This window comes from Vombatus ursinus, unplaced genomic scaffold (assembly GCF_900497805.2).
Source record: "Vombatus ursinus unplaced genomic scaffold, bare-nosed wombat genome assembly UNPS02011369.1, whole genome shotgun sequence".
NCBI lineage: Eukaryota > Metazoa > Chordata > Mammalia > Diprotodontia > Vombatidae > Vombatus > Vombatus ursinus.
This window is the reverse complement of record NW_020951147.1, coordinates 4,223,874-4,236,917: the sequence shown is the minus strand read 5'-3', so window position 1 is coordinate 4,236,917 and position 13,044 is coordinate 4,223,874. Positions and strand designations below refer to the sequence as shown.

Genomic DNA, 13,044 nt, shown 5'->3' with positions numbered 1-13,044 from the left:
TGTGTGTGTGTGTGTGTGTGTGTGTGTGTGTGTGTGTGTGTGTGTGTACATACACATGCATGCAAGCAAGCGTGTATTCGTGTACATTTGTGGGAAGCATGTAGGCTGCGGACGTACAAAAGTTAATAGAACAGGCTTGGAGAAGGAGCACCTCCCCTTGCCCCACCTGACCATTTGTTCACACAAAGGGCCCGCGATGTCTGCACTGGCAGGCATCTGCTATGTGGATTGTGCCCCTGGTCCTCCCCACTTGAGCTTGGCTAGGACAATCCAGCGGCTTCCCAGCCACTGTCTCTGTTCCTTCTGACAGTCTCCTGAGAGAGAGCCTCTGCCAATCCACTGGACCCTCCCTCCACTCCACCCTGGAACGGAATGAAAGAATGAAGATTTGGCAGACTTCTTCAGAAGGTTCCCGCCCATTGGGCCAAACTATCCAGACTCCTTTCTTCTCCTCTGATGCATATCTAGGGTTGTTTTACACAGTAGAATTGATGCCTAAGCGTAAAGACAGTAATTAGCCTGCTTGGTCAGTGGCATTAGCCTACAGAGCTGACCAAACTGCTTTGTGATCTTCAGCAGGGCCATTCTCCTAAAGGAACAGAAGCTGCGGGTCTTTCTGCTGATATAATATGATGATTTGTCCTGTTGTTTGAGGGACAGATGGTCAGCCCAGGGAAGACCACAGAGGTCCTGCGTGCTACATTTTGGGAAGAAACCAGCCATGTGTGTTAATCGGGTGTAGGCCCTGAGTCAGACTTCTGTTATTGTTATTGGGCAGATGATAATTTCCTGGGCATGACATCATAATGGCTTCATCTCAGTGTAGCTGTTGAAATGCTATCTTGCAGTTCTATTGCAGTGAGAATGCATATACTTGCAACTCAGAGGGGTGAGTGGGAATAAATGAACAGGTTTGGGCATCAGTGGTCCTGAATAGCTCTTTTCTCTTTTCCTTTCCCAGTGCTCCCAGGGATGCACTAGAATCCTCTGGTAAGGGGGTCATAGTAGCATCTATTTAGAATTAGAAGGAACTCAAGAGGTCATCTAATCTTACTCATTTTACAGATGAAGAAATGGAGGCTCACAGAGGGTGACTCAGACAGATAGTTAGTACATGGCAGAGCCAATAACCAACGCCGAGTCCTCCGTCTTTAAATGCAGCCATCTCTCCTCTGTACTTGGATGAGAGCATCACTGGGGAGCTTCCTTGAGAAGCAAAGAACCATTGTGAGCGTCCTTTGAATGCCTGGCATGTCCCCGACACAGTTCTTTACTCTCGAAAAGGCAAAGCGGCATGTCCATTGGATACAAAGACCCAGAATTCACAGTATATTTAGTTCACTTCTATATTTTCTCTGTACCCTAATTGAGCTTGGTTTGTGTTCAGAGACTCTCCTTGTTTTCCTAAAAAAACAAAAACAAAACAAAACAAAAAAACCCAGACCAAAAAACTCTTGCTGATACAGTATGTCTTGGAGACAAGTGATTCGGTTTTGGGAAAGTTAGAGGAAAACTAGATGGTGATGATAAGATTTTAAAAATTTAAACAATTTTTATTGTAAGTGTAACAAACAACAAATATAAATAAGATAAAGAATAAAACCACATTCTGATCTGTTTACATTTTTAAAAGAAAATAATATAAACTTTGGCAAAATAACGTAACAGCTTATTTATTGTCTCCTGATATCTTTTTTCACCCTCGGGTTTCATTGTTGCTTTTAAATAATTATAATCATTGTATATGTCACTCTTCTGATTCCATTTCTTTGGTTTTTATTAATGATGATTAAATTTCTATCTGCTATTGAAGAGTCATCTCAAGAAAAAAAATAAAGATTGTTATTCCTACCCTATCTTTTCATCCCCTTTCTCATGCCTTATCCCTTTTTCCAACTGTTTAATGAATGTGGAAAGGGAGATATTACCAGTTGAGACCTTGCGTGTTTGGCTAAATAGTCTGGACTTGGCTGTTTGTTCAACACTTCACATCCTAATTTTCTTTGAGTATTTGAATCATTCAGTGAAAAATATTTTTAGTTTAACATTTAAGTTCAGAGTTCTTTAAAAATATTTTCAGAAAACTTTTTCATCCCTAACTTGGCATCCTGCCTTTATAGAGAAGGAAGAATCAGAAATGAGCTTCCACATTTTATAGGTGAGGCAAATTCAATCGTAAAATTTTGCCTAAGGTCAGAAAGTGAGTCAGTGATAAAGCTAAGAATGTACTTACTTCTCATCTAGACCCATTAACTTCTGTCTCAATCTGCTCTAATCCTACTCCTCTTTCTCACATGTTGGATTAGGATAAAAAAAATCCAGTTATAAGAAAAGTAAAATTTATCCCTATGAGATTAATTTTTCCCCAAAGGCAGGAACTATGTGTTATTTTGCCTTTGTATCCCACCGCCTTAAACAGTTCCTTGTACATTCGGTTGTTTCAGTTGTGTCCAACTCTTTATGACCCCACTTGGGGTTTTCTTGGCAAAGATACTGGAGTGGTTTGCCAATTCTTTCTCTAGCTCATTTTACAGATGAGGAAACTGAGGCAAACAGGGTGAAGTAAGTGACAGAGTCACGCAACTAGTAAGTATCTGAGACTAGATTTGAATCCTTGAGTCTTCCTGACTCCAGGCCCAGTGCGCTATGCACTGCAGCATCACCTGGCAGCCCTCCTTGTACGTAGTAGGAACTTAATAAATGTGTCTAAAATTGAAATATAGCTCTTGCCATATCTATATTTCCTTGAAATGGTGAGGATTTATTAGGTTGTTTTGAGTTCTTCATGAGAAAGGTGTACTGCAAATCCAAAGTAAATTTTATTGCTACTTGATTACTAAAAGTTCATTAATGTATTATGACATCATCATAGTTCTCAGATTCATTAACTTTTTAAAATTGCAGATGCCAAGTTGCATATATAATCCAATCAATTATCTGTGCTAATGGAAAGGAGAAAAAGCATGGAAAATATAAAAAATGGATAGTGAAATCATTTACATTTAGTTTTAGAAATTAAGGACCTGTCCTCTCTTTTTCTGATGCTCTTGGCTTGATCCTGCCTTCCACTGGTCACCCAGGGCCAAGCTGAGCTCTAAGAAGAGGAGCCAGTCAATAAAGCGGATAATCCACAAAAAGAAGAAAAGATTACTCATCAAGGACTTCACCATCACCGAATGTACTCTAAGCGTAGTATCTGGGGGCATCCTTACTGTTGCTCAGATTTCCCAACTTAAAAGCATTAAATTTGGGTAGCTTACTAGTATAATTGGTGGTTATTCAGTAACAAATTAATTCAAGTGAATCAGCCTTTCAGTCATCAGCTCTTACGATTTCTGGCACTGGGACATGACCTTGTAGCCATTAACTGAAAATAGAAATTGATTAAATAAATGCTGCTATAAAGGAAGTATCAACATTGTGACAATATGCTGATGCAGTCATTTTGCAAATCATGGTAAAAATGTGCATATTATCCCTTCCCATTAGGGAGGACTTTTCACTGATGTTATAGAGGCCTACCCTGAAACTCTGGCCTTCAGCCAAACTTTTTTCTATTTTATCATTTCTTCTTGTACAGGAATTCAGTCACTGCTGTCAGGATTCTCTGGGAAGCTGACTTGGCCTTCAGAGGAAGCTCGCTGTGCCCAGGACCTGACAGGGTTGGCATCCTTCCAGATAAAATTTGAGGCAAGTGTGGGAAGTTCTTCTATAAACTCTTTCTTGATGGTTTCGTGTTTACTTTTTTTAAAAAAAGTGCAGTAGTAGGTGTAATTATAATGACCAGTCTTTACCCTTGAGAAGAGATGAAGAATTCTCTCCTTCTTTTCCACTTAGCAGCTACATTTGACACTGCTGCCCATTCTCTTCTCTCTGGGTCTTTGTGACCCTAGTGTCTCCTAGTCCTCCTCATCTTCCTCTTCCAGCCTGTTGGTTGTATGACTCCCCCTGACTGTGAGTGTTCCTCAGGGCTCAGTCCTAGCCCTCTCTCTCTCTCTCTCTCTCTCTCTCTCAAGAGTTCTTCACCTGGGCTATGGGAACTTGTTTTTTAAAAGGTATTTTGTTAACTGTATTTCAATATAATTGGCTTTCCTTGTAATCCTGTGTTATATTTTGTGCATGTTAAAGCCTTACTTTGAGAAAGGGTCCGTGGTTTTCTGCTTCAGCCGTCCTTGACACACAGAAGACTCCGTTGCTGATCTTCCATGTCTTTTTTGCAGTGGCTTTCACGGATTTCACTATCCTATCTCTGCAGATGATTCTTAGGTCTGCCTTTCTAGCCCTCATCTTTCCTCTGAGCTCCAGTCTTACATCAGCAATTGTCTACTGGACATTTCAGACTAGATGTCCCTGAGACATCTCAAACTCAGCTGGTCCTAGACCTAAAAAAACCCCTCTTCCAACTGCCCTGTGGAAGGTACAGCCATTTCCATAATTCCCCCCTGGTTGCACTCTCAGTGTTGGCCTCCACTCCTTATTCTCCTCTACTGGACCCTCCTCTACCAGTCACTTGCCAAATCTTGTCATTTCTACCTTCATGACATTTCTCGAATTTCCACCCCTAAAGAGTGGATGCTGTTGGTACTCTCAGGATTCTGTCATGTAAGGAAAGGGCTCCACTGCTGTGCTCCCTGCTCACAATGAACTCATTGAATACCTTTTAGAGAAGATATTTACTGAGAAAGTAAAGCAAAAGCAGTTTGGTGCAAACATTCTCCTCAACCCGGGAGTATCCTCTCCCCCACCCACACAAATTCCCTGGGGAAAGAGGGCACCAAATGAAAGTACGGTTGTGGTGAGACACATGGGTCAGGAATCAGTGTCAAATGGGCATCTCTCAGTTCCTCCCTTTGAGGAGGGGCTCTCTCCTTAGATATGGCTTCTGCCACGTCTGTGGGTCCACAGTTGGCACTCCTTTCTTTCCCAAAGGATCTCCCTCCCTGAAGTTGTTGCTACCCTTGGACAACTATCCTAGCTTAGCCATCTGTAGAGACTTCTCTGCTAATTACCACAACCGCCGCTGCCACTCTTGATCACTGAGACTCGCTTGAAATGCCCATCTCAAAATACACATTTTCTTAATATCAATAAACACAGTAGCATCCGAAGTGCCATATGCACGTGGACTCATGGTGGCCAGGTGAAGGAATTTGCCATCAGCTCAAAGCAATTCTTCTCACTTGGAGCTGTCAAAGGAGACACTTGAGAAAGGGGCGTTTCATGTCTTACTTATGTGCAGCCAGTTCTGGCTCAGCAGCTCCTGAGTCATTAGTTTTTCTGGCTCTTCAGCTGATTAGAAAACTTTTTGTCGTCACGCAGTACCAACTGTTTCTGTCACTGATGGCTGGAAACCAGTTCCCCAAAGCTCCCATGTGGTTGCATAAGAATCATGCGGTAAGTATCCTCACATGCTCTAAGGACCGAGTCCAGGCAGAGCTCTGTGCATACTTCAAGGCCTGAAACCAGATCCAGAATATCTAGGTATGCTTTAAGGACCAGCTCCCCTAGGCCAGTCCAGTCAGCTGATTAGTCAAGGAAGAGAAGATTTAGGGGGACGTGTTAGCTGTTTTCAAGTATTTGAAGGATTGGGAAGTAGAAGAGAGATTAGACCTTTTTGCTTTGGCCCCGAAGGACAAAACTGGCGATAGTGGATGGAAATTGCAAAGACGCAAATTAAGGCTCTAAGTGAGTAAAAACCTCCAAACAAATATGACTCTACAGAAGTAGAAAGGGCTGCCTGGGCAGGTGTTAGGTCCCCTCTCACTGGAAATTTCCCAGCAAAGAGTGGCTGACTATTTGTGAGGAATGGGACAGGCAGGAGCCTGGTCAGGGCGTAAAGAATCATTTTGACATGATCCATCAGGAAAGCTCATGTCCTAATAGTATTCCCTATCAAGAAAGTCTCTTTGAAAGCAGATGTTAAGTCTCTGCCACTGGGGAAAGAGCAGTTGGCAGCCCACAAAAAATGATCACTGAGTACGAGGCTTATCTCAGTAAGCACTTTTTTTGGCGGGGGTGAGGCAATTGGAGTTAAGTGACTGGCCTAGGGTCACACAGCTAGTGAGTGTCATGTGTCTGAGGCCACATTTGAACTCAGGTCCTCCTGACTCCAGGGCCAGTGCTCTGTCCACTGCGCCACCTAGCTGCCCCTTGTATCATCGGGTTGTTAAATTCATTTCCAAATTACTTTACACAGAGAATCAACATCTTATCATTAACAATTAAAACTTCAACTTTAAAAGAGCGTGCTTACCAAAGTTCAGAGGCCAGCTTCTTTACCTTGAGCAGGATGTGCTGAACCTGGATGATGCTTCCAGGCAAAGGTTGCCCCAGGCTCCAAGGCCATTGCCACTAGGGCCCATGCTATAGCTGCTGCCCCTCCCCCCTCCTTCCTTTCCCCAGGTGGGGGAGGGCAAAATCAAAGGTGAGGGAGAAAGGGTGAAACTCTCTTCTCCTATGAGAGGGGTTAACAGATACCCTCTTGATTCAAGGGAAGGGAGTGGGAGAAAGGAGTGACCAGGGTTGTAAGGAGGAGTTTCAAAACTCCATAATGATCAATCACAAAACCTCCAGAATCTGCCAAGATATTTTTAGCTGTTCTAACTTTTCCCTATAACCTCCATGAAGGAGGATTCAGAGGTGCAGAGGGAAGGGAGTAAGTAAGCCTCAGGGAACCAAAAAGCAACTGCAGTTTTCCCCAATTCCCTAGCACTGAGAGAATGGACAGAATTGGGCACACACTTCCGGATAGGGCATCCTTCTATGCTGTGGAAGGTGTACCCGGGTCCATGGCCTTGAACTGACCCAGTGGACCAAGAACCTGAGAGCATCAGGCTGAGTGCAAGACAGCCTCCTAACTGCCCGAAAAGCACCTCCAAGCCTTGGTGCTTGGAGAGTGACCCCAACTGCAGAGCAAGAAAGGAGGGGGAGAAGAGGCTTACATACCTTCCAGTCTTGGCTGGAGAAGAACTTGGGGTTAGGCAGTTTCCCTGTATGGGCCACCAAAACGTTGAGGTTTAGGGGTTTGGGAGTGCTGGGACCCCAAAAATCACAATATGCAGGACCTACCTGAAAGAATTCGACCCAAGCCTTCTTTCAGCCAAAGACAAGATTTATTAGAACATCCATTGTATTGGACAGACTCTTAAGGAGTCTAAACATTAGTAAGCTATTGGCTAGATTATATGAATCTGAGCAGTGGCTAGATTTTAAGAATCTAAGCTCCCCAACTTCTTTCTACTGGATCCTCCTCTATTGCTTTCAAACATCTCCAAGTCTAAGCCTTCACTAGACCCTAGCATCCTGTTTACTTATCATTCTGAATCTCTTCCCATTTTCAACCAGACTCTTAGAAAAAGCTGCCTGAACTCCTTGACTCCATTTTCTCTTCTCTTTATCACTTAACTAAAATTGCTGTCTCCAAAGTTACCAATCATCTCCAAACTGCCATATTTTATGGTCTTCTTTTAGTCCTCATCCCTCTTAACTTCTCTGTTGAGCACAACAGTGTTGACCACCCTCTTCTCCTAAATGCTCTCTCTGGGTTTTCCTTTTTCCTTCCCTTTTATTTCTTCTCTCAGTATCACTGGAACATAACAAAACATTTGCAGATACTTTTTTTTTTTTGCTCCCTCTATGACCCCTGATGACATTAGGGTTCCAAAGGAACATTTTTTTCTTTTGAGTTTTAATGATACTGCTCTCTCCTGGTTCTCTTCCACTGTCTGACCGCTTCTTTTCAGTCTGCTTTGCTGGCTCTTCATCTCTATGTCATGTACCCTAATTGTGGGTGTTCCCCAAGGTTCTGTCATGAGTCTTGTTCTCTCCTCTCTATTTTTTCTCATTTTATAATAATAATAATAATAATAAAAATAATAATAATGATAGTTAAAGTTTATATAGCACTTACTATATGCCAGGGACTGTGCTAAGCACTTTACAATTATTACGTCATTTGATCCTCACAACAGTGCTGGGAGGTAGGTGCTATCATTATCTCCAGGACTTGCCCAGGGTTACACAGTAAATGTCTGAGGCTGGATTTGAACTCAGGTGTTCCTGATTACAGACCTGCCTGCCCTCTCTGCAGATAACTAAGTCTAGGTTCCTTAAGGGCAACGCTTGTGTAATTTCTAATAACGATGACCTGGTCCCAAATTGCCATCAGAAACCGTTCTGTTTCCGTAAGTCTGCGGCTCTTTGTTTGTTGCTTCTTTTCAAAATATCATCGACTGAGTTCATGGAGCTGTTGCCCATAGGAGGTGCTTTGATTCCACTGTTGAATCTTAGTCATTTTATAAGACCCATCTGGAGGTATAGAACCATACTAATCCCTTCCCTTTCTCCTTTTGAAAATATTACAAAATCATAATTTCTTTTTTTAATTTCTTTTTTTATTATCTTTTTATTAATTTCTTTTGATTTATCAATAATCACTTCCATATGCTCTTGAGGTTCAAAATAATAATTTCTTAATGTCTTAGTCTGAAGTCTTTAGATTCTGCTGAATGAGAAACCTCACCAGTCTTTCAAAATATCCATTTGGAAAGCAGGTTCTACACTGAAATCTTTTTACCTCATCATTTTTGAAGAGCTAACCACTTTCTAAAGCAAGAGACCTGGCAGAGCCAAGATGGCGGATTAGGGGCAGCAACCCTGCTGAATCTTCGAACATTCCCCTCCAAATAACTTTAAAATGGGGCAGCTAGATGGTGCAGTGGATAGAGCACCGGCCCTGAAGTCAGGAGGACCCGAGTTCAAATCCGGACTCAGATACATAACGCTCACTAGCTGTGTGACTCTGGGCAAGTCACTTAACCCCAATTGCCTAACCAACAAAACAAAAAACAAAAAAAACCAAATAACTTTAAAATAATTCCTCAAATCAGCAGAGGCCTCCTTGAAGCAGCAGAGCCAACAAAAGGTCAGGGTGGGACATTTTTCCAGACCAAGACAACTTAACAGGTCAGTAGGAGAAGTCTGTGGCAACAGCAGGGAGGCTGTTCAGAGCCCACACACATGGCAGCAGCTGCAGATTCAGAAGCTCTCAGCCCAGAGATGGGTAAGGTAGGTAAGGGGTCAAACAAATGATCAGAAAGAGTTTACAAGGGACGCTTTGATGGCACCAGGTACAGCTTGCACTGATTGGCAACTCTCCTGCCCATACACAGTTCTGGGCGACAATTACAGGGTAGAAAGGAGCTCTGGGAGTTGGTCACAAGGGAGCAGGGGCCATAGTCACAGTACCAAAGCAAAGAGGAACAGTAGTGCTTGCAGCTGCAAGGGACCAGGGGCCCTTCCTGGGTAAAGACCAGAGTGTAGACCAGAAGATCAATGTCCATGTCTCTCCCAGGATCACACTACCTTGGAAGCACCTGAAACTTGCAGACCCTAAGAACTAGCTCTGAAAATACAGCACGAAAAAACTTGAAGCTTGGGATGGTGCCTCTCCACCCCCAGATGAGCAAAGCCCAACTTTAACATAAAGTTAAAAGTAAAAAGAAATAGACTAGAAAAGTGAGCAAACAATAAAAAAAAAAAAGATTTGATCATAAAAAGCTACTTCAGTGGAAAGGAAGACCCAGAAATAAACTCAGAAGACAACAGTATGAAAACAGTTACAACCAAATCCTCAAAAGAAAATGCTAATTGGATCCAAGCCCAAGAAGAATTCTTGGAAGAATTAAAGAGATAAGAGTGGTAGAGGAAAATTTTTTTAGGGGGGGAAGAGAGTGATGAAAGAAAATTATGAAAAGAGAATTAACAGCTTTGCAAAAGAGGCACAAAAACTGAAAAAAAAAGTAATACCTTAAACAACAGAATTGGGGGGCAGCTAGGTGGCACAGTGGATAGTGCACTGGCCCTGAGGTCAGGAGGACCTGAGTTCAAATCCGGCCTCAGACCAAACACTTGACACTTACTAGCTGTGTGACCCTGAGCAAGTCACTTAACCCCAATTGCCTAAAAAACAGACAAACAAAAACCAGAATTGGCCAAATGGAAAAGGAGGTACAAAAATTCACTGAAGAAAATAATTCCTTAAAAGTTAGAATTGGGCACCTGGAAACCAGTGACTCCATGAGACATCAGGAAACAATGAAAGTCAAAAGAATAAAAAATAAAAGAAAATGTGAAATATCTCATCAGAAAGACAACTGACCTGGAAAATAGAGGAGAGATAATTTAGAATTATTGGATTACCTGAAAGCCCTCATCAAAGAAAGAGCCTAGACATATTTCAAGAAATCGTGAAAGGAAACTGCCCTAATATCTTAGACCTAGAGGGTAAAATAGAAATTAAAAGAATCCACTGATCACTTCTTGAAAGAGATCCCAAAATGAAAACTCCCAGGAATATTACAGCTAAATTGTAGAGTACCCAGGTCAAAGAAAAAATACTTCAAGCAGCCAGAAAGAAACAATTCAAATATGGTGGAGCCATAGTCAGGATCACACAAGATTTACCACATTAAAGGAGCAGAGGGCTTGGAATGATATTCCAGAGGACAAAGGAGCTAGGATTATAACCAAGAATAACCTACCAAGTAAAATTGAGTGTAATCTTTCAGGGGGAAATGAATATTTAATGAAATAGAGGACTTCCAAACATTCCTGATCAAAAGACCAGAGCTGAAATTTTACACTCAAACAGAAGACCCAAGAAAAGCATAAAAAGGTAAACATCAAAGAGTGATCATAGTGGACTCAATAAGGTTAAACTGTTTATATTCCTATATGGGAGGATGACACATGTAATTCCTAAGAACTGTATCATTATTAGGGCAGTTAAAAGAAAGTTACATAGACAGAGTACATGATTATGAGTTGATTATGTTGGAATGATCTTCAAAAAAAAAATAAGGGTGTAAGAAAGAGGGATGCACTGGGGAAAGGGAGAAGGGAGAGTCAGAATGGGGAAATTTTCCTCACACAAAAGAGGTACACAAGGAAGAGCTTTTACAATGAAGGGGAAAGTTGGGGAGTGGGCAGTGCTTGAACCTCACTCTCATCAGAATTGGTTCAAAGAGGGAAGAATATATATACACATTCAGTAATGTATAGAAATGTAATTTGCACAGTAAGGAAATAAGAGGGGAAGGGGATAAGAGAAAGGGGTGGGATGAGAAAAAAGGGTGAGTAGATTAAGAGGAGCAGTGGTTAGAAGCAAAATAGATTTCAGAGGAGGGACAGGATTAAAAATAGAGAGGAAGAAACAGGAAAATGGGATGGAGGGAAATACATAGTAATCATAACTGTGAATGTAAATGGGATGAGCTTGCCCATACAATGGAAGCAATAGCAGAGTAAATTAGAAACCAGAACCCAAAAATGTGTTATTTATAAGACACACACTGGAAACAGAAAAACACGCACAGAGTTAAAATAAAGGGCTGGAGCAGAATCTAATAAACTTTATTTAAAGCAAAAACAGCTGGAGTAGCAGTCATGATCTCAGATGAAGCAAAAGCAAAAGTGGCCCTAATTAAAAGAGATAATCAAGGAAATTACGTTATGCTAAAAGGTACCATAGACAAGGAAGCAATATAAAAAGTTATGACAGCAAGTTTCTCTGATAAAAACCTCATTTCTCAAATATATATTGGGTATAGAGCTGAGTCAAATTTATAAAAATAAGTCGTTCCCCAGTTGATAAATGGTCAAAGGATATAAACAGGCAGTTTTCAGAAGGAAAAAAAATCAAAGCTATCTATAGTCATGAAAAAATGCTCTAAATCAATATTGATCAGAGAAATGCAAATTAAAACAATTCAGGTACCATCTCACACCTATCAGAAATGACAAATGTTGGAGGAGATGAGGGGAAAACAGGTATGCTAATGAATTGCTGGTGGAGTAGTGAACTGTTCCAACCATTCTGGAGAACAATTTGGAACTGTGCCCCAAAGGTCTATAAAACTATGCATATTCTTTGACCCAGTAATAAAACTATTAGGTTTATATCCCAAGGAGATCAAAGGAAAAGGAAAAGGACCTATATGTACAAAACATTTATAGCAACTTTTTGTAGTGGCAAAGAACTGGAAATTGAGGGGATGCTCATCAGTTGGGGAATGGATGAACAAGTTGTGGCATATGATTGTGATGGAGTATGATTGTGCTGTAAGAAGTGATGAGGGGGGAGGCTACAGAAAAAAACGTGGCAAGACCTATATGAACTGATGCAAAGTGAAGTGAGAAGAACCAGGAGATGATTGTGCACAGTAACAGCAATGTTGTAATGATGATCAGTGATGTGATGATGAAACACTTGGCTACTCTGATCTATACAATGATCCAAGACAACTCCAAGGGACTCGTGATGAAAAAAATACTGTCTACCTCCAGAGAGAGAACGGATGAACTCTGAGTGCAAATTGAAGTAGAATTTTCTCACCTTATTTTCTTGCTTTTTTAAAAAATATGACTAATATGGAAATATGTTTTGCATGATTTCACATGTATGATTGATATTATATTGCCTTCTCAGTGAGTGAGGGAGGGAGTAGGAGGGAAGGAATTTGGAACTTAAAATTGAAAAAGAAAAGAATGCTAAAGACAAATAAATAATAAATTAGGATGTTAAAAAATAAAGCAAGAGACCTTATTAACCCAGGAAAGAATTCTCCCAAAATTGATTACGGTAATAATTAGAGTGAGAGTAGAAGGCCCTTTTAGTAATTTGATTAAATGAAGCATCTCTTCAATTCACTTTTGACCAGGTAGAAAGGGAAATCATTAGCAGGAGTAGTTAAAGGAGGCTTGAATGATTTTAATCCCTAATATTTAGAGAAATAATTTTCAGAGAATGCTGAAAATTGTTTCTGTTGTTCTGCTCACTGAATCAAAATGGTTGGTTGGTTGGTTGGTCCTTGTCCTTCATTCTCAAGGAGGACCAAAATGATATGAGCTCGGAAGGCTCTATCACAGGCTGGGCACAAATAGTTCGCATGAAGATTTGGAGTGGAAATATCTCTAGATTTGTGCATCTCATGTTTCGTTTGAGCTACTGCAATTCTGCTTTGCTCATAGAGCACAGAGCCTTCT

At 41.1% G+C, this 13,044-nt stretch overlaps 1 protein-coding gene across 1 annotated transcript in view; it reads left to right on the top strand.

Moving 5' to 3' along the window:
• Nucleotides 1-13,044, top strand: part of CUNH11orf80 (chromosome unknown C11orf80 homolog) — a 67,883-nt gene that overhangs the window by 14,235 nt on the left and 40,604 nt on the right. The window contains exon 4 of the mRNA XM_027856022.1: nucleotides 3,581-3,690. Coding sequence (XP_027711823.1) covers nucleotides 3,581-3,690 — 110 coding nt within the window. The remainder of the gene's footprint in view (nucleotides 1-3,580; nucleotides 3,691-13,044) is intronic.